Source organism: Coturnix japonica, chromosome 2 (assembly GCF_054131305.1).
Source record: "Coturnix japonica strain WE chromosome 2, WE-NBRP24, whole genome shotgun sequence".
Classification (NCBI taxonomy): domain Eukaryota; kingdom Metazoa; phylum Chordata; class Aves; order Galliformes; family Phasianidae; genus Coturnix; species Coturnix japonica.
The window spans coordinates 88458348-88481441 of record NC_140664.1 but is presented as its reverse complement, the minus strand read 5'-3'; the positions used below and the strand labels follow the sequence as shown (position 1 = coordinate 88481441).

At 36.7% G+C, this 23094-nt stretch overlaps 1 protein-coding gene across 1 annotated transcript in view; it reads right to left on the bottom strand.

The window, feature by feature from the left end:
• ABCA13 (ATP binding cassette subfamily A member 13) overlaps positions 1–23094 on the bottom strand; it is a 165063-nt gene that overhangs the window by 72864 nt on the left and 69105 nt on the right. Inside the window, exons 36-41 of the mRNA XM_085537944.1 lie at positions 20920–21106; positions 18871–19089; positions 16779–16975; positions 15861–16018; positions 15298–15528; positions 9621–9711 (exon numbers count right to left, since the gene is read on the bottom strand). Coding sequence (XP_085394070.1) covers positions 9621–9711; positions 15298–15528; positions 15861–16018; positions 16779–16975; positions 18871–19089; positions 20920–21106 — 1083 coding nt within the window. The remainder of the gene's footprint in view (positions 1–9620; positions 9712–15297; positions 15529–15860; positions 16019–16778; positions 16976–18870; positions 19090–20919; positions 21107–23094) is intronic.

Genomic DNA, 23094 nt, shown 5'->3' with positions numbered 1-23094 from the left:
ATTCAGATTGCAATAGGAAGAGAAACTGTCGTTTTAAATAATAACAGTGGTTCGTTCGGTCCAATATCCTGACACTTTTTCAATATTTCTAAAGCTGGACAGCCAAGATGTATCACAAGAAGATGCAATAAATCATTATATTAAAAGTATTTATTTGCCCCAGGCATTTTTTAAAAAAAAACTTTTTAAAATTATTGACGTTTCTAAGAAAGTCCATATTCATTACAGATATCTCCCCAGGATGTGTCAAATCATCTTATATTTCAGTTCCTGTGACCTTGAAGTTTTTCATGCCATTATGTTCCATGTTAAAATAAATAAATAAAAGTACACAAAACAACAACAAAAATCACTACCTTGTTTGTCTGTTTTGAATTTATTTTGTTTGATGGTGCTGGATACAATCTTAAATCTTTTTACAGGAGATGGATTATAGGAGCTCCCAATCTGCTTTCTGCATATACAATCTCAAGCTCTCAGTCTTCTCTTATAAAAATTTTCCATAGCCCTAATCACCTTCACCATTTGCCTCAAATCCACTTATATTACTACCATATCATTCTCAAGACATATTGTGTTCAGTACTACCGTCTATCAGAAGTGAAACTGATTTATGTAATAGCATTATGCACCAATCTCTCTGCGTTCTCCATGCATCATGCCATTTTGTCTGACTGCAAACACATTGTAAAAAGGTATAAAGTAGCCTGTATTTGGCTTTCCATAATTGACTCAAAAATCTTTTAAGATTTCTAAGGTATTAAATTACTAAGAACTAGAAAAACTCAAAGCACTTATGTGTGCACTTAACATTTAACCCTCTGTATCTATTAATCATATTTTAACACTTCATATCTATTAGTCATATTTTAATTTACTTTTATCTTAGCTAGAGCCTACAAAACTAATGTTTGTGTCATAAAACTCGTAGTGTGCTACCTATATTCAGTACATATGTCAGGAAACACAAATGAAACACACAGTTAATGGGAACATACTTTCTGATTACCATTTGTAATCAATTATAATATATAGATATAGAATAATAGATAAAGACTAGTTGATGTCTGTTATAGTGTCAATTTTTACACAAAATATTTATGAAAATGTTGTCATTTGTTTCATTGCATCAGCCACGCTCAGCCCAGAGCTGCAGTGGAGCTTCTGAGGTAGAACTGCTGGAGTAGCAAAGAGAACTGAGATATTGTGAAGAATTCTGGGAAACCTCAGGGCTGAGAATTCAATTTTTTTTTCTATGATTTGATAATTCTATGATGATTTAGATCACAAACTTAAAAATTTGATCTAGCTACTAGAAGCCATCTTGCCTGACTTACAATTGCAGTTATATACAATAAGCAAATACACTGTTCACAATTAAGCTGTACTTCCCAATCCACACAGACAGTCTTTTGTATTTTGGAAAAGGTTTTTTGAGCTTTATAATTCACATAATTAATACAGCAGAAACAGAACATCAGTCCTAAAAGCTGAAAACAAAAATGTTGAAAATTCATCTCTCTGCATATAGAAGCTCATTATTAAAAATGACATATTCTTAAGTCAGAACTCTGTTTTCTGACACTACACAATTTTGAGAATCTCCTTCATACCTCAGATCTCCCAAGTACATTTCCTCAAGTCACAAAGTTAACTGATGAGAGGATCTCGTCTTTTTATCTATGACATTCTTATAACCCAAGATGTCTCATTTAATGTGTCAGCATGTGCAGGGCACAGAGAGGACAGCATGAAGTACAAAACTGATTTCTAGTGGAAAACCAAGAAAGCACCAGCATAAGCAGAAGAACTTAATGAACACTCCTACCCTCCACACATACAAAGAAATCAAACTTACAACCCGTAATAATGTCTGCAGAAAAACACAAACTACAGACTTTTAAATTAACCTCTCAAGCCCCTTATCTTTGCATTTCAGAGAGGAGGCATTTGAGGAGATGCATCAGCAGTTTCACCCCAACAGACAGCTGAACACTGCAATGGTTCTCTCACTCCCTGTCCTCAAAGGAAGAGGGTGGAGAGAAAATATATCTCTTGCCTACTCTCAGCCTACTGGTTTTGAGGGGTTTGAGGACTGAGAGGGTCCTGATGCTGTGCCACCATGGCTCAGCAAAATATTGGTGTGACATCAACAACCTTCCAGCTACATGTACAGAGCAGTATATGGGACTGCTGCGGGTTAAGTAAACTCCATCCCAGCCAGATGCAGTACAATTACCTAAAAGGAAAGATATATAGTTAAATGCTTTTGTGAAAAATTAAAAGTTTAAAACAAGCAGGACTTGGAGTACTATAAGCCTAAGCTCTGCTTCATCAATATATATATATATATATATATATATATTTCTATTTCTATTTCTATTTCTTGCTGAATTTCTTAATGAATCAGCAACAGAGATGCAGCCAAGCAAGAGCATTTGATCCTGGACATCACTACTTGTATCTAGGACTTTCAGTCACATTTGTTGCAAATAGAAAGCATGTTGTACAGACTCAGGAAAGACGCACAATTAAACAGCAGTGCAAAATATATTACTAATATTCACTAGAGACAAGGAAAGTAACATGACAGAGTGGGCTCAGTGAACGGAGTTCTTCAGTTTTAATTTATGCATCTGGTTTATGCTCTTGCCTTCCCAAACCTGTATGTCTGCTTTATCTATTCATTGGATTCAGACATAAAAGTAGACTGCAAGCTATCAAAGGTGGTGAGTATCTGCTTTTTTCTTATTAGTCCATAACATGTCTGCAACAGAAATTGATTTCACATTGAGTTTCCAAGGGACCACAATTATAGCCATCATAACAGCTAACGGGAAAAAAAAAAAAAAAAAAAGCAAAAAAAAAAAAAAAAAAAAAAGCAAAAAAAACCCCTACCTGCTGTTGACATCAAATCACCATTTGCTAATTTTACTAGTAGCAAAATGGATAAGCGTGTACCCATAAAAGAAACTCATCTGAGTATATATGCATTTTGGAATGTAACAGTGAGTGGTAAAAGCACCTCCTCCATTTATTAAAGTACCAGCATAGGTATAAACTAAGAGGATTAGATTTCAAGTACAACACAATTGATTGTCCTCTCTTTAACAATGAGAACAACATGACTGCTGCTTGAGTATAGAGAAATAAGAAACAGCAGTGCTCCCTTACCACCCTTTACCCTACACATCCCAAAGAGAATAAAAAGGGTTTCTTGTACTGAAAACCAAGGACGATTGGCCATCTAAAGTAGCCTGGTCTTAAAGGAGAAGGGCATATTGCTAAGTACAGTGTTTCCATCATTCATTATCTTTGTCTTTATTTCCCTCTCTTCCATATACTTTAGTTCAGATCTTCAAGTCTTCTGTGGTGAACTGTATTGTCGCCAGAAAACATTCATCATGAAAGAGCATATTCTTTGGAAACAAAAGATATATGAAAAACTCAGCCAGATGGACATAATTGTATTATGCCCTGAAAAAGAAAATCACTGTTATTGGGGTAGCCCTAATTCTCCAATTCCAAATTTCCGTATGATTACCTTGCAACAAGTACACTAATTTCGATTTCTAGGAGATAATTTTCCAACTAGATATTTGAGGTTTTTTGTACTACTATCTTCCCTGCAGTGATGCACCTGCAATTAATTGCCATGTGGAGAAGGGAATGAGAGAAAAAGGAGGGAGGAAAACAGGCAGAGGAAAGTGGTTACAAAACAGAAGCCTATTTGCAATGCCTTAATTCACTGTCTGTGTTCTTTACAAGTACAAAAGCAGAGAAATACAGTCTGTCAGAATTGTCCAGAAGAGACTCCAATTGACCTGATACAAAGCAGACTTGGCAGAAAGTAAGAATACATTTCTACATGCACAGGTAGACACTCACCATATAGAACATCTGCGCTAGAAGACACTCTCCTATTACAATAAGCAGCACTCCATTTGAGATCATTTCCTCATACTTTTAGAAGTGTAAATCAATACTCTAACTACTAGAATCTGACAAACACATCTACACTAAAGTTACAACACTTCAAGATTGATCCAAATGCTAGATAGTGGAGCTACAGTCCACAGTACTTCTGCTGTGTTTGGTGAAGAGCAGACAAGAAATACAAGCTGAGTGCTCTCTACCACAGCATAAAAGCTTAAATGCAAGATTTAAAGCCACTCTGGAACAAGCCTCCTTGAACTGCTCAGAGAAAACAAATGGAGAAATAATTAAGAATAATTAAGGATATTTTTAGATGCTATCTTTACTGGAATTGTTCTAATAACAATAAAATCATGTCAGAATTTCTGCATGAAAACAGTTCAAAACTGAAAGATGACTGATTTTTACAGGAGGCATGTTTTATTCAGACCTACAGCTACAGCAAACAATTGTAAAATTTATCTGACGAATTGCTTACTTCCTCAAGCATTCTGCTATCTCATAGTGGTACTAAACAGCTAGAAAGATCTTGATTAACAGAACTGAATGTTCCATTTTTTTCCTAATGCACCTCCAATGAATACAGTAACCTGTACAAGCTGCAAAACAGAGAGACATATAGAATGAGATTAAAATTACCACCTATACAGAAGTCCAACATAGGATCTATATGTCATAAAACTGCACGCATATATGTCAGATGAGGACTTAACTGGCATCAGTGTGATAAACAAATCTTACGAAGTTGTCACCTTGTGACCTATATAAAGTTATTGACTGAATAGTTATCAAAAAGAAATGCAGCCCTAAGTGCTGGTTGTTTGTTATGCTGCCTTTCAGATTGAATGTGCTCTGCATACTTTCCTTGTAGCTCCTAAAATGGACTTTTGTTAGCTTTAAGCAATGAAAATTTTGTCCTCCTGCAGAATGTTACTACCATCTAGAGAACAGATGTGTGATTACTAGTAATGCCCTGACCTGAAAATGAGAAGTAGGCAGTTACGCCTGTAGTTGTTAAAGTGTGAAACAGAAATCCATGTAAAGAAAGCCAAATAATACCTCAGCTCAAAACTTTATCAGAACATCAGAAATGGAAACCAATTTTCCCAGCATCAAACATACAAGCAAAATAAATGAAGTCAATCCAGTGATTCTGTCATTAAATCCTAAGTGTTAAACTGAAGAACTAAAATGCCTTAGGAAATCTGATTTTATAAAGCAATTAAGGGAGGATAAAACTTATCCTTCCCTATCACAGAATCACAGAATTGTAGGGGTTGGAAGGGACCTCTAGAGATCATCAAGTCCAACCCCCCTGCCAGAGCAGGCTCCCTACACCATGTCACACAGGTAGGCGTCCAGGCGGGTCTTAGATATCTCCAGAGACTCCACCACCTCCCTGGGCAGCCTGTTCCAGTGCTCCATCACCCTCACTGTAAAGAAGTTCTTCCGCACATTCATGCAGAAGTTCCTATGCTGTACTTTCATCCCATTACCCCTAGTCCTATCCCCACGCACTAAAATTGGAATACCTACAGCAGGATCAGGTTACTCAGGGCCCTGTCCAGCTTCACTTCGAATGCAAGTACCTCCAAGGACAAAGCTTCCACCATCTCTGGGCAATCTGTTCCAGTGCCTCATCACTCTTATTGTTATAAACAAATAAATAAATAGAAATAAAACTTATCCAATCTAAATCTTCTTTCTTTAAGTTTGAAAACATTCCCCATTGTTTATCACAACAGACCCTGCTAAAGAGTCTGTCTCCTTTCTTACAGCCCCTTTTTTAGATGCTGAATGGCCACTATCAGGGCACACTGCAGCCTCCTCCAGGCTGAACAGCCCAGCTCTCTCAGCCTGTTCTCATAGGTGTTCCATCCCTTTGATTATGTCTGTGGGTCTCTTGTGGCTCTCTTCCAGATGCACTCCAACAGGTCTGTGTCTCTCCTGTACTGAGGACTCCACATCTGGACAGAGTACTCCAGGTGAGGCCTCACAAGCACAGACCAGAGGGGCAGGATCACCTCCGTCACCCTGCTGGCCACACTTCTTTTGATGCAGTCCAGGATACATTTGGCTTTCTGGGCTACAAGGACATGTTGCTGGCTCATGTCCAGCTTGCCATCCACCTGTGCCCTCAAGTCCTCATCTGTATTAATCTATACTTCCAGCACTTCCATGCTGAATTCTTTTATTTACCAGTAATAGAGACAAATATGGAGATGAAAAGAAAATGAAGAAAAAGAAGCATATCAGCTCCTTGCCACTGTGGGAATTCCTCTCTCTACTGAAAAAAATGCCATCTTTCCATGCCATTTAATGAATGAACCCTTCTAACAGAAAGTCCAAGATCTTGGAAAAGGACAAGTATCAGCCACAAGAAAAGCAACTGAGAGTGAATATTTTTGGATGACAGAAGTAGCAGATGAAGAATGAAACACATGTGAAGTAAGGATAAAATATGAACCATTTATTTTCAGAAGGATAAAAGGAGCTACATTTATGTCCCTGCTGAAAAAAAAAACCAAAAATGGAGATTAACTTTAAACAAGTCTGATGATCTGACCCATGAAATCAGAAATACTTTCATGACTGCTAATATTATATGCTTCAGACATTCTTAAAGGTGTGACAAAAAGAAAAAATAGGCGAGACTCAGGGCTGAGAAATCAGAAGGTAAAGAAATGAAAGAGGAGAAATTTTCAACATATGCGAGAATCACAATATTTCCTCCAAGAAAACAATTAACAATAAACAGTCTAATACCTCTGGCACTTCTTTCCTATTTTCTAGTGCTGAAGTTGTAGTAAAGTATTATCTGTACTGTTACCAGAAGACTGAAACATATGCTTTGGGTTTAAACAACTAGTAAAACTAGTGGTGCATCAACTTGCTTCCCTTCCAATACTTTCAGGCTAACTTAACTAAGCAGTATAAAGATGAATAAGCTTTAATCACACTTCTATGAGCTATTTTGTCAGTCAGTCTCTATGGTGTTTTATGACAATGAATTTCCAATGTTTTGTATCGACATGTATAAAAATTATCAATTTATTTTGAATTTCTAACAGTTTACATTCATTTAAACTCTGATCTTATAGCTCCAACTGTGCTTTACTTTTTGAAAAGTTTTGTACCCAGTTGGTATCTCCTAAATATGTCTAAAACATAAAATCCAACAAGATTAATTAATTCACTTGGTTCTTCAGCAAGATATTTGAATATCTAAACATTCCATTATTAGTCCTTTAACAATTTAGTGAATCCATTCTGTAGCCTATACATCTCTCAGCCTACATGCAATACACAGAGGGCCAGAATGCAAAAAAGAGGAAGCCTTGGCACAGCAATCACTGTTCAGCAACAGTCAAAACACTGTTGTGTCATCAGCATTGTTTTAGTCACAAATTAAAAACACAGCACCCTCCCAGCTGTCAGATGTAGCATAGTATATTACTGTAAAACAGGATCAGAAAGTATCAAAGCTCTAGCTAGCTTCAGTGACATACTGTCCTGTTTTACCAAGCAGATGTTTCTTGCCTCTTCATAGCATTGTCATCAGCCAAAGTCATGAATTGGTTTCATTCATTTTCTCTACTTATTTAAGATGGGACATGCACACAGCTCCAATATACCAACTTTTCTGGGAGATAAAAGATAACACTTTGGTTTCTGCACAAACCTGAGCCCTCAAGGCCTCAGTGCTACCAAAGGATACTGACACTCCAGTATTATACTTTGTACGTGGAGCTCTCTAATGCAAATTCTTTCATAAATCAAATAGCAGCAACTTGTGATCTTCCCAATAACTAAGCTGTTTTGCTCAAGGGGGTTTTGAAAATTCATTTAACTACTTTGACAAAAGAAAGTTTGACTGCCTTTGAATTTGCTTTCAAAATTATACAGGTCAAGCTATTGCCCACAGAGTATTCTGGTTAACTTTGACAGTGATGGATACCTTCATGACCATTTCCCAAATCCCTTATGCCTACACTTCACAACTGTCCTTAATGATGAATGACAGTCATCTGCATTGAATGACAATTTTATAGAACTCTTATCCCTAAAGAAATGGCATTATTATCACAGTTTCTTACTATAATTTGTCAGAATGAAAAACATAGGGCCAATGATTCTTAGATTCTTTATCAATGTGACAAATGCTAAACAGTCTTTTGAAACGTGGATTGTAAAAGAAATCAGGTTCTTAAGCACAGTATACTGCATTTTCATTAGTTTAGGAATGGTAAAATCTTATTTTTAATGAAAACACAATGTGAAGAAGACAGACTGTTTTGATTTGAAACAGTTTTGAATATCCTAGCTGAGTCTTGAATAAATGCACAACTGATTGTTATTTTCTTTAAAAACAGCTACTGAAAACTATCTCTTAAACTGAAATCTTGTTCTCACCACTCACTAAGGACATTTTCTTTTGTTAGTGGAGGGTTTTTTGTTGTTGTTTTTTTCTTTGTTTTTACGGCATAGTTATATTTTCCCTATTTCAACAGGAACTGAAATAGCCCAGTAAGTAAAAAGACCTTTTCCAAATGTTATCCAGTCAAGATTACACTTCGTGAGAAAAAGATTCAGTTTAGGTCACAGTTCTTGGCACTGATTATTCATTACTGGCAGATCCAACTGAATTTATTATAACAAATAATAATAGCCTAGATCAAAATTATTGTTTCCATTACTGGAATAATGAATGTCCACATTCACAGACCAGGAGATGCTGTGCCTGTGTTCTACAAAAACAGAAGCAAACTACTGCATACAGAATAAAGTGTTGTACTCCTAACCCAAGAATTCTATAATCTAGACACAAATCTTCAAATAGAAAGAAACATGATAATTATATAGACAAGACTACCAGGAGCAATCAGAAAATAGTAGTCAGCTCGGCGGGCAAGCAACATTAAAACAATAGAATCATAGAATCACAGGATTGGAAAGGACCTACAAGATCATCTAGTTGAACCATCCTCCCATTACCGTAGCTACAGCAAACCACTAAACCATATCTCGAAGATGCTCATCCAGACGCCATTAGCAAACTAGAGGCTTGCATTTTGCAAGGCATCACATTAGTGACTTCTAACAAGAGTTTTTAAGGAGAACAAATTTCCTAAGGCTTTCACAAACGTTAACAAGGAGCTCTTCCTGTGCTTACAAACAGGCAAGTAAAAAATGCAAAAGTTACTTTGAAAAAAAAAAAAAATAAGCAAGGGACAAAACAACATGTCAAAGGAGAGGAAGAGCACCTTCTAATATAGGAGAAAACAAATGTTGTTATTATTATTATTTGAACACAGATGGAAATGAGTATGCCTTCTTATAGATCCCACACAATATACCCACTGTATATCTCAGAAATATTTATCCATCGTGAGTTAAAGGGGGTAATTAGTTGTCAGAGGGTGGTAGCAAGAATTATGTGAATGCTGATGCAGTAAGCATGTGTGAGCATGTGAACATATTTTAGAAGGATGGGAAGAAAATTTCCAAGTGATATTGAGGTGAATCATAATAGGTGTATAAAAACTTACTACCAGACTGTTATAGAGAGTGTTCTCCATTTGCTTATGCACCCCTCAACTCTAGAAGATTTGTGCATACTTATCTTTCGATTTGTGATATCACTGAATCTACTTGCCTTAGAAAGTATCTAATTTTCTACTTACAGGCTGGTTCACCATCTTTTGAGTTGTTCAGACGTGCTCCTTGTGGAACAAATGGCATCTTCTCTGAGTCCTGCAGTAGCTTCAGAAATACCTTTCAGAGAGTAGAAATAATAATAATTTAGATTCATTTTTCTATAGACTACTTGTTTTAAAACTGTATGTAGCTTTCCATCGTCAGACAGTAGTAGTGGCTGCAGTGGCCACTCTGCTGGAGTATGACTATAAAATTATTCAAACTCTCTGGAAGAGGTTTCCCCAAGAATAAAGGGCAAGAAATAAATTCCAATATATTCCACCTATAAAAAGTGTTGTTGTCCTAGTCACCATCTGATAAGAGTTTCCAACAGAATGACTATGCTTGTTTGACATTTTATGATCCTAAGATGTGTCACGTGTAGGAACTCATTTACTTTAGTTTTTATCAAGGGTGTATGGGCAGCTTCAAGTCTTTTCTAATTCTCAAGCTGGAAATTTAGGGAAAGAACTGGATCCGCTTCCAGAGTTCTAGTTGTACCATTGCTATTCTCATTCAGCAACTGATAAAGGTTCTTTGACACTGAATATGAAAAAGGACATTAATTTTAATCAGTTTTAACGTATGCTTTGTTAACAAAACAACTAGCATGCATGCTCCAGAATGGAACATAATGCTCACCTTCCGATCTAATGAAGTTCCTGTTATCTAAAAAGCACTGTGTGAAACACCAAAATTATCTTATTAAAATAAATCTAACAATCGAGAAGTCTTGACTGGACTAAGATAATAAGGGTTAGATCTTCTTAAGGGGGAAATACACACACATCATAAAGAAGCAAATGATAATATTAAAATAAACAGATTACACCAATTTTACAATGAGATATATTACCTATTAAGTACACTTTGCCAAATAGATTTGTGTTACACTCCCTACAGCATGCTTAATCTTGTTTCATAGTTCAATACACATAAAGTACTTTGAATTTTACAGAGACGCATTTCATTTCTCAGTTTCTCAGCCCTGATGAAGCCTAGAGCAGCTTTCATAGTGACTTAGTTATTTAATACTCAGCCCACTTCTTGTAAACTTAAATGAAAAATAAAATTAAAAATATCTTAATCTGAACTGCAATTTAAACAGTGACCTGGGAAATTCAGATAAAATAAATAAATAACAGAAAATACAGCTACTGTTAGCATCTCTAATTGAGCAGCAAAATTACAATCAAGATTTACTTTCTCTTGATGAAAGCCTTCTCTTCTCTGTTTGAGTTGAACTGCAAGATACCAATTATAACTACACTAAAATTTTCCAAAATCATTAAGAAACTGTTTACTTCTTTCTGCAGAACTCAGTACCAGCCAAAACAAAATAATAATAATAATCCCTTGTTTCTAAGGAATTTGTGCTATAAACAAAAATAAATAATTAAATAATAAAAACCCTACAAACAATATGAAGCATTTTATTGCTGTGGAAATATATTTCTTGATTTGCTGTACCCTGACTGCTATATAAACTAAATTTTGCTTAGTCAATATAAGTGCCGTTTAATTGTCAATATTGATTGCATTTGTTACCTGTCAAGTTCCAGGGAACGCTTCCAGCCATTAGTAATTGCAGGGATAGAAGAAACTGAATACCTCCTGACACTGCTCTGTTAGACCCTGGAGGGATATCCTGACTGCCCAAAGCCACATTCTAATTTGCTGCTCTGGGCCTGCTTGCAGGCAGCTCATCTGCACACCAAATCCGTCAAGCAAATGAAAGCAAACTGTACAGGCTAAAACCACAAAAAACTGCTGCCCTCTGGCTAGGATAGTAAATAATCTACAGGTTGTCACTTGGACATACTCAGTTCAGCATCAAAATTTCTGCTGGGGTTAAAGAAGAAAAAGCTGGTCTGTAACCATGCTTAAAGATTTTACCATACACTTAAAAAAAAACAAAACAAAAACAAAAACAAAAAAAAAAAACAAACATAAAACAAAAAACAAAAACATTTTGCTAATACATACACTATTCTCTGGCAATTTAGCAATTTATTTTTTTTTTCCCTCTTACTCTACAAATCCTGAGCGTATCTTAGCTATTTTTGAGTGGGTAAATGTTAATTGCTGTTTGCAGTTTGTTTACAAGAAACACTTGCAAAAAGAGTAGCCAAACTTGTGAGGGTAAAAGGAAAAGTAATACAGAAGACACAAGAAAGTCCCTGGAAAAAAAATAAAATAAAATAACAGCCTTCTGGAGCTACTTTATTTCCCTAATTGGAATGAGGCACAAGCAATCCCAGAAGCATTCACTACAGATGAACACTGACCTGAGTCAATGGCTGGCCACCTATCTCAGACATTTGCCCAAAAGGAACACTCCTGACTGTGAAACATATATACACATAGGAAGGTAGACATTTGACAGCTGAGAACAACAGAAAACCTGTGCTTTACAGGAAAGGGTTTAAAATAAGAGGGGAGTCGCATGGCTCACTTCCAGCACTTGGCCCTGAGAACTGGCTGCATGCCTGACTCTGTAGGACCGTCTCTGCTATTCCTGGGGATAGCGATAATGCTGGCCGTTGAGGAGGATAGCACTAATGGCAAGTAGCAGCTACCAGTCAGGCAGCTTCTTTGAAACCACAAGGTTGTGAGCAGGTGTAGAAGATGCGTTGCCCACTAGGAAAAAGATGTGAACAGGTGGCATTACCGCAGTGAAATAGATTAATGTAACTGTGCTCTTATTAGACATTAGAGAACACTAAACAGAACTGAATCCCATTAGAGACTATACACTGCTTCAAGGCCAAAATAGGTCAAGGCCTTTCATGGAAAAGTTTTTTCAATGAAAAAGTTATGGAAAAGTGGAAAAGTTATTTCAATGAAGTGAATTTAAAGAAATTCCAATAACAGATATTTTGACACATCTTATTTTGCAAAGTTTTAATGGTTCAGTACTCTTCTCAGTGCCAACCAAGAAAGGAATTAGTTTTGAAAATTCAGAATTGATGGCAAGTTAATCATCCTCCAGAGAGCGTTCAGTATATATACATAGTTCCAGTAGCCACCCTTCTATCCTCTTTTCTCTCCTATCTTTCAATTATAAACTTTATGAAGTACACAAAAACAGAGTTGGAAAATATTTTAAATAAAATTAAAGCAAATAGAATATTAGTGAGATTTGAACATGTCAGGAATTTATTTTGTTAGAGATTCAAAATTCTTTTGAAGAACGAATGGCAAACAGGTTTCCCTTGAAGTCTAAGATTTTAGCAAGAGGAAGTATCCCTCACATTAAAGGATAATGGTGAGAGAATGAGAGAACGAAAAGAAAGGATATAATAAAGATTGTTCCTTTAAAGTCAAAGTGCTTTGTTTTCAGATTGAATTGTTTGAATAGACTAAATAGCACTATTATGTGCGATCCATTTAGTTGCCAATGCAAAAAGCTTTTGATAAGAAAATGGAATATGGAGGTTGTAAAAACTAATGATGAGATATGGAGATGGCAGAAATCATCCTAAATTAATGCATTAAGTCTTCAAGCTGAAGAATGATACATCAATATCAGATACCATCTTTAAAGCTTTTTATTTTAACCTTCCCTGCGGAAAACAAGCAAAAGCAAGCTCATAACTGAATAGCAGATGAAGCACAACTAAAGAAGTCTCCAATTCTTCCAGTGATAACTTCACATATACTTAATAAATTCTGCAAAATCGTAAGATGTCCCATAGAGATGTACCAAAAAAGTTTGTCAATACACATTGCCTTAAAATCTATAAACTTTGGCAGTAAATACTATTCTTACTTACAGCGTGTTAATCACCCTATCTAATTTGAAAGCAAATTACAGGGTTTTCCAATAGTTTTTTACTTTTTTCATAGAATTATACAGAGAAGGGACAGCCTTTGCTTTATAAACCTCTATTATATTTCTTTTTTTCTCCTCTTCCATTGCCACAGCAAATTTTTTGCCACATATGTGAGAGAATCATCAAGGAGGCTTGGTAGGCAGGGGGGTTGGAACTACATGATCCTTGAGGTCCCTTCCAACCCGGGTAATTCTGTGATTCTGTGAGGCTCTTTATTTCTCATTATAAACAACTCAGTTGTATAGAGCCTCACTTCAAAATCACCCATACATGCACTGTCATACTATTTTCTGAACTACAGTTTGAAAACAGAATGTTTACACTTATAAAGCCTGCTAAGAAGTCTATTGTATATGAATACAGTCCTAAAGACATATCCCAATGGATCACTTCAGGGTACAGCAGCTCCACTTGGTGGTGAATCTATCCTGAACAACTGACATTTGAGGTTATACTTACATTTATAAGGTTCTCTTTATATTTTTCCCCATAAATCATGTATGAGCAGTGATTCTAAACTACTAACATCAGACTCAGAACTGTTTACACTTTCAAACATCTAACCCCATTAATTCCCATATGACTATCACACAGAGTAAGATTACAACTCATAATTAGCATCTGACAGGCCTTCAGAAGCCTCATCTTCATAAAACTGGGAAAATTATTTTATCTGGGGGACTTTGTGTTGTAGATGACCACAATACTACAAAACATATATTTCCATGAAACAGAGGGAGACAAGACACATTTCTATACAGAGATTATTGCTGTATATTAATAGATAACACTTCATAGGCATCTGTATTTCATACATTGTTATTGGAGTGGGATTTTTAATTACTATATATTTCAACTGTCTGTTCGAAATACTGTCCAACATTGTCTGTTTTTAACATTATAGCTAGTCATAGGAGAAATCAGTTTCACAAAGTGATGCTGAGTGAATTGCACTATCAAGTAAAAGTAGTGTAGTCTTTGTATCATAAAATACTGACATTAGTCTCCTATCATCACTTGAAGTAGAAAAAAGGTGTTATTTTCAAAATGATCTATAATCTTGATGTTTAAAAGTTATAGTCAGGGTAAAAACAATCCAAGGAACAGAACTTCTCACTGGTACAACTATTTACACAGATAAATTCTAAAGTGATGAAGTAGAACAGAGTCTCCTTCTCTGCTCTTTTTAGTGTGTGCATATTTTTATATATATATGCATATAAATAAACATAAGTGTTAATCTCTCTCTCTCTCCCCACCCCACCCCCCTCCCTGGTACACACACAGTATTTCTTAAGAGATTTCCAGAATAGGTATGCAAAGTCCTAAAATTTAGATCTTTGTAATTCAAAAAGTATTTTCTGTATTTTTTCCCTCTCCCCAGAGCTATCTGAGCCAAACATTCAACCTCACAAGTTCAAAGTTCATTCAGGACAACAAAGGACATTTAGGACAACAGTAGCAGTTTTGAACAAATCAGACACAAATTTTTCTTTGTTAAATGCAGAAAATAAAACTTTCTATGAGTTACACAGTTCTTTGGGATTCACATCAGATTCTCAGCAATAGTCACTGTAGTGGAGTGGCCTTTTATTTTAATAGTAACAGCAAAAATACAAAGTATAGATTTTGTCTTTTTTCTTTTCTTTTTTTTTTTTGTCTGCTTTTTTGTGTGTTTTGTTGTTTTTTTTTTAAACAAGCTTCTCAGAAAAAAAAAAAAAGAAAAAAAAACTGTTGTGAAATATGACAGATACAATCAAGGACAAATAGAAGCAAATACAAGATTCTCTAAAAAGAAAGCACCATTACAAAAAAAAACTAGATATACCTCTTCCAGCGTGGTGTCAGAAATGCCATAGCCAGCCACATGTAAATGATGAAGGCTTTGATCTAAAGCCTGGAAAAGACCTTTAAAAGAGGTCTTATCTGCCCTTTCTGGAACCACGTAGGTTAGTTCAGTCCCACTGTTCTCTTTCAAGAAAGCTTCTGGGATGTGAGTCTGTACCAATGATGTGACCTGTACAACATGCTTAGGATCCTGGATTTCAAACACAGAGGGCTATAAGAAAAACAATCATAGATAAACACACACAAACACACACACACACACACACACAAAAAAAAAAAAAAGTGTTAGCGGAAGCAAAAAACTTGATGGTAGAATTCATATATGAAAATCCTTATATTCATCATATTCAGAGATGTCCCTCTATTGCTCTAAGTAAAATGCTACTAATAAATAAGAAGTAAGTTGATTAAAACCTGTTTTGCTCTCTTTCTGTCACATATTACTTTCTGGTGGGGAAGAATATGTGTAGAATATCCTTGGAATATAACCAACTATTACTTGGCAGGCACTGTTAAGTTTTGCACAATACATTTTCGGTATACCTTTTTTATGAGCGTTAGACTGTGTCCCTGGCCATATGTTTCTCTCAGATAAGAAGGAGAACCGTAGCACCTCAGTTGGCCCTGTTGCAGAATGGCAATGCGATCGCTGAGCACCTCTGCCTCATCAAGATGGTGAGTAGTAAAGATCAGTGTGCAACCTGCATCAGAAAGATTAGTACATCTACAAATCCTTGCTCCCACAGAAATAAATCTGTCCTTTGGGAAGATACTTTAACCTAGAGAGAATACGTTTCAGGTCCCTTAGAAACAAAACCCAAGACACAAACAAAATCTCTATTCAAGATTTACACTCGGTGGGTACTCTAGACTCTGGTCTAAACAGTCTTTGCCTTTTAATATACATAATGTCTTAATACTGCCTACTATAAGCTCAAGCTACTCCATAAGAGGTTGAAGAATTCCTTAAAACCACATAACAGCAGTGTCTGTTTCAATGGACTGTTCACTGTGGTTTATTACACCATACACTTGCTGAAAAGTTTGACTCAAAAAATTAATGTTTCAGATTGAGTGATGAACCTGTCATCATTAGGAAAACATATGCACCCACATACAGATATGTCCAAAATGGGAAATAAAAATAAAAGCCAGGAAAAAGAAAACTTTGAGAAGCAAACAAAACAAAACAAAAAAGAAATGACAAAAGAAATGGTAGGAAAGGTCTAGAAACTAAAATGAACCTATTAGGTTAGGCATCTTTCTGTGAGATAAGAGGTAATTCTTATTGTCTTACTTGGCTGCTTTAAAGTTTTCTGAATTGATTAAATGTTAGTTCTGAAATTAATGTATTTAGTTACCAATTAGCAATACCAATACTCCAAATTTCCTATTTAAATTTATTGAAACAGAACTGCTGAACAGAAAATAAGGAGCAGATAATGCATCTAGACTTTGTACCAGCTTTGTACTTCAGCAGAACATCCCAAATGCTACGGCGGGAACATGGATCTACTCCACTGGTGGGCTCATCTAGAACAACAGTCTTTGAGTTTCCAATAAAGGAAATGGCAATTGATAGTCTCCTTTTCATTCCCCCAGAAAGGGCTCCAACAGGTTTGTACTGGTGCTGGGATAAATCCACATCTTCCAGAGCACTGAAAAAGGAATACAGATGCCTGACCAAGTTTGGAAAAGCTTTCAAGTCATCTCATGTTCACTCACTGCAGAACAATCAAAAAAGACTGTAAAGGAAAGATAACAAAACTCTACATCTAACTGAATTTAGAGTTTGGTGACAAATGTTAATAGAAAACAGCTTTATTTTCTACCTACAAACAATAATACCTGCCACCACCAAACTATTCTGTAACAGTACTGGGCCAGATAAGAATAATTTTTGAAATTAAGTTTAACAGAATAAATAGTAGTTTGTTTATTGATTTAAGCAAACTCTAGATTGTAGGTCCATTAAACCATGTGTAAAGATTGTTAGTTTCACAGCTCAAGCAGTGCTTCAGTTTTTGCAGCTCTGTAATCAACTTTAAAAATGCCTGTAGTCATTTGAACATTTGAAGTAAATGATAGGGTAACACTACTTCTTTTTATTAGTAGTATTATTTTTTAAGACATGTTTTTGTGAAGTAAGCGGATTAACAATGCCCAGGTAGAAGATCACTACTTTGAGTAACCTACTTCAAGCTGCTTGGAGGCTCCTGTGAGAAGGACTGGGAGGTGCCTTAGACACACACACACACACTTCCCAGCCCTGGCCTTTCAACTGTCTCGCAGTGGAGCAGGGTGTGGGCATGTGCCCAATGAGGACAAAGCTGAAAGACCACTTACTTACTTACATCACACTGTATATCTGGTCACTGACCAAAAAGCTTTCAGTTACTTTCAGTCTAGCAAACAAGATATAAAAGACTCAGCGGTCCTAAAGTAATCTCCGGAATCATTTGAGTGAATATGCCGATTAATATATTTTGTAATAGTTGCTTTGCAGATATATATCCAGGAAACTGATAAATGTTAATCTCTTTAAAAGCTGCCTTCTTTTTATTTCTTCAACGAAAAGCTTTTTCTTTTTTTCCCCCATCTTTATATATATATATTTTTTTTTTTGGTGGTATTTATTGTCTTAATATTTTTTTTCTTAGTGGCAAGGCCTGCAGAGTCTTGAGCATGCTTATGTGCCATTACTATGACAGACTGCTGCTGAAGTTACAGATCAGCAGACTAAGTACAATAAAATATAGGATATTAATTTGTGTAAATTTTAACTAAGCACTATGTTTGGTTTTCCCTTGTGTTTTGGAGTCATTTCTTTTGTTTCAAGAGAGACTGCAGCGCCTCATGCCAGAGGCTTTTCAGATCAAAATTTTAAAGTAACAGGATTTTATAACAGATATGAAAAAGGAAAACCACCTTGTCTTAAATCAATCTGGATATGCCTAATTGTACTCTAAAGCAAAATCCCATCAACTTGGCATTCTCATTGACATGTGAAAATGCCCAGCCCTCCCCACAGGCTAGCATGCATCAAAAGGTAATCAATATTTACACCAGAATACTATTAGAAAAGCATATATTTTGTTCCTAAATTTCAGAGAAATGTAAGAGAAATAAATAATAATAAAGTCAGTTAACTTAACTGGAATCTCAGGGTAAAAACATATTAGTTTAGCTTCCATCTGCCTATCCAGTAACAGCAAGAATGTAAGGCAGACAGTGTGAGGCAGGAAATGCTACAGCTGCTACCAGGCTAACTATCTCCACTCCAATCAAAACATGATCATTTGATAGTTCAGTGTACCAGATTTTTAAACATTGACAGTTTCACACCAAATATATGCAAGTGAAGGCTAGAAACTAGAAAATCAATTTTCAAGGTACAATTTGAGAATGCAAATTGTGATAAAAACTCATGGAAATCAATCTTGCGGTTTCCAGTTGCTTCTTTATCCAATTTTGCCTTAGCACTTTTGCTTAAGTGATTTGCAATAGATAAGTGATCTACTTGACAGATTTCAACCAATGAAAGAACTCTTACCTACTAACTTGCTGATTCAACTGTTCATTTGTCCAGCCAGGTGCCTTCACTGATCCATAAAGGAGCAGATGTTCTCGTACTGTTAGTATGTTGAACAGAACATCATACTGTGGGCAAACACCCAGCTCTGACCTGATGGCAGCCAGATCAGTTTGTATGTCCTTTCCATTGATAAGAATGGTACCAGAGCTGGGTGGATACAGACCAGTCAACAGTGATCTGATGCAAGAAAACAAAAGAAAATCAGCATATAAGCATGTCTCACACTTGGATACAAATCAATGGGACTCAATGATATCCGTCCATGGGTTCTAAGGGAACTGGCAGATGAAGCTGCCAAGCCACCCATCATATCCGAAAGGTCATGGCAGTCTGGTGAAGTTCCCACTGAGTGGAAAAGCAGAAACAATTCTCATTTTCAAGAAGGGGAAAAAAAGAAGATTCAGGGAACTACAGGCCAGTCAGTTTCACCTCTGTGTCTGGCAAGATCATGGAGCAGATCCTCCTGAAGGCCCTACTAAGGCACATGGAAAATAAAGATGAGATGACTGGTGGCAACCAACAAGGCTTCACCAAGGTTAAGTCATGCCTGACAAACTTGGTGGCTTTTTATGATGGAGTTACAGCAGCAGTGGATAAAAGAAGAGCAACTGATGCCATCTGTCTAGACTTGTGCAATGCATTTGACACTGCCCCACATGATATCCTGGTCAGCAAATTGGTGAAAAAAATGTATTTGATGGATGGGCCACTTGCTGGATAAGTAATTGGCTGGATGGTCGCACTCAGAGTTGTGGTCAGTGACTCAGTGTCCAAGTGAAGACCAGACAGAAGTGGCATTCCTTAGGGATTGGTGCTAGGACCAGTGTTATTTAACATTTTTGTAGGCAGTGTGGACAATGGAAATGAGTGCACCATCAACAAGTTTGCAGTTGACACCAAGCTGAGCGGTGCACTTGACACACTAGAAGGAAGGGATGACATCCCAGATGGACCTGGACAGGCTTGAGAGGTAGGTCCATTTCAACCTCATGAAGTTCAACAAGGCCAAGTACAAGGTCCTACATGTGGGTCAGGTCAATTGCAAGCACAGACACAGGTTGGCTGGAGAACAGCTTGAGAGCAGCTCTGAACAAAAGAACTGGGGGGTGTTGACTGATGAGAGATTCAACTTGAACCAGCAATGTGCACCTGCAGCCCAGAAGGTCAGCCGTATACTGAGTTGCATCAAGAGACATGTAACCAGAAGGTCAAGGGAGGTGATTCTGCACATCTACCCTGCTCTGATGAGATCTTACCTGAAGTACTCCATCCAATTCTGGAGCCCCAGTACAAGAAGGACATGAAGTTGTCGGAGGAGGTCATCAATACAATTTAACAATTAGAGGAACAATGCTAATGTTTTTGGCTCTTTTTTTTCAACCCTCCACCCCCCCTTCAGGATCTCAGCAGCCCTTCATTCCTGCACTTCCAGAGTCACTTTTCCAAGCCAAATTTAATAGTCCATTATTTTTTTTTCTACATGTATATTCTTGATGAGGAGAAATTGCTAATGGGTTCCCTGTCCTATGTCACTGGTTTTATTTAAGTTGATCAGAATTAACAAAAAGTTAGAAATGCACATACTTCATAATTCAGATGTTTTTCATTTTATTTCAGTCTCTGCTCAGGAAGCCTCTTGCAACAACCAGGAGTAAGACATAAAAACCCTTAAGACTCTTCTGTGTGACTAGAGTACACACAGATGCTAGAAAAGAACACTTCAATGAGAGGCACTCATCTTCAGAACCAAGTATGCCCAGCTGCTACTGAACAATTTCATCAGAGTATCAGTGACACAGAAGACATAATTCATTACACTGCTTTTGTCATAGACATATTGCCTTTACATTTCACATGTTATGGGGAGTTTAAAAAGTAAAGGATAATATTTGTTTTTAAAATAGCCTAAACAGAAACAAATGCAAGGAAGAGATCACAAATGCTATGAATTCAGAAAGCATAATATGAACCAGAAGGGAACATAGCACTATTAACTGGCAGACTTACATAACTGTTGTTTTGCCAGCTCCATTAGGTCCCAAGAGCGCTGTTATTTGACCTTTATGGAAAGTGAGGCTAAGGTCTTTAACAGCAGCCTTGTGGTTATCCATGTGTTCTTTGGTGAGAGACAGCAATACAACACCAATTGTGGCTCCTTCTGTGCAAGTGCCTTTCCAGCCTGGAGATTCTAAGTCTGTAAAGGGAAGAGTAGAAGACCAAGAGGATCTCCAAATATCAACACATATACAAAGGGAATAACAAGTTAACAAAAAACACTGTTGCCATTTACTATAAATTTGAACAGATGTTCAGATGCTCTGAACTCACATAAGCCCAATTGAAATGAGAGATCCTGAACCAGTTAATATTTGCTAACAGTTTGGCCAATTTGCAGTTTTAAAAGGCAGCCTAACAGAAATACACCAGTCTGTGTGTGTCCACATCTTCTCCATATGGTCATAATAAAGCTGTATTGTCTTTTATTTGTGATAGAAACAAATATATATATCATTATTTTATGTTATTACATTATGTTAATAAATACGTGAAATTTCTGTGTGAACTTTTTCCTATGTCAATCAGGTTTCAGGTAATCAGGTTTCACTCAGTAAAGCAAAGCAGATCCCTTTGAGGAGAACTGTATCCAGTTCTGTGCTCCCCAGCTCAAGAAAGAACTTATGGAGAGAGTCCAGTGGAGGGACACAAGGCTGATGAGGGGCCTGGAGCATCTCCATTGTGACAAAAGGCTGAGAGACCTGAGTCCTGGAAAAAGACTGAGAGGGTATCTTAACAGATGATGGTGCTAAGTTCATTTCAGTGATACCCAGTGACAGAACAAAGGCCAATGAGCAGAAACTGAAAGACAGGAAGTTTAAAATGAAAATGGAGGAAAAACATCTTTACTGTCAGAGTGACAATCTACCCAGAGGGGTTGTGATGTCTCCTTCTCCAGAGATATTCAAGAACCCCCTGGACACTTTCCTGCATAACTTACTGTAGGGAACCTGCTTTAGCAAGGAGGTTGGACTTGATTTTCAGAGGTTCCTTCCTACCTCTATAAGTCAGTGTTTCTGAGAAATGATTTGATCCAATTTAAATATAATTCAAGTAGATATTCAGCACTGTTCTAACCACAACATAACCAGGTTCAGCAAATTGTGTTGACTACATGACCCAAGTTGGCTTCATACACAAGAAATGTTTGGCACAAGTATCTCTACTTTCCAAACATAAGCAGTCAGTCACAAGCCTCAAACACATATTATTAGCATGTTATGTTTTACTGACTAACTGCAACTAAGGAGTCTGACAGTAATATTTTTCTTTTTAAACAAAAAGTGTAACATTAATCTAAAGAAACTGAACTTGTTCTGGAGGAGAATTATGAGAATAAAGATTTATGCATGACATATGTATATATCTGTGTGTATATTCATATCTATAAACTGAGTTTATGATTTCAAGGATTGATTTGATTAGACTATGAATGAAGAGCTTTTTTCTCCTTCCACAATCATTCATAACTCCACACAGAACTTTTGCCAAGAAACATGAGGCTACCTTCTGCAAGGTACTACTGTGACATTATCAAGGTTTTTTCTATTCCACTCAACTTCCCTATCTTCTTGGTCAGGAGACTACATCTATCAAGTATATACATAATTGCTCTTTCCACTGCATCTTAAATTTGCAAGCACATGCTGGAACTCAACAAGTAAGTTACGTGCAGATTCAGCCTCAGAAAATGCATCTTGGGCAAGCTTCAGAGGAATAGTTCCCTATAATTTGCAAACACTGTAATGATCACCCTAGGACTTATACTGAGAGAAGCAATTCCAGGTGCATACCCAATACTCAGGTCTCTGTAAGCTCATCTCTTACCATCAGACCCACATTCTGGCACTTTTCACTGCCACTGAACTGGCTCTTACCTGTGCTCTGTGGAACAAACGCAGGAATCAACGATGGGAAGCTTGTCCAGGAGCAAATCATTTTGCTTTTGAAATCTAGTTATCCATGAATGCACTTATCACATTTTATCAGTACAATAAAGCTCAATTCTCGTGAAATGGAACACACTTCTTTGCATGCACAGCAGCATTAGCATACAGGCAGTTTATGTTACACATATGTGTCATGTATTAGAACGAGGAAGAGAAGTGAGACTAGCAGACTGACAAA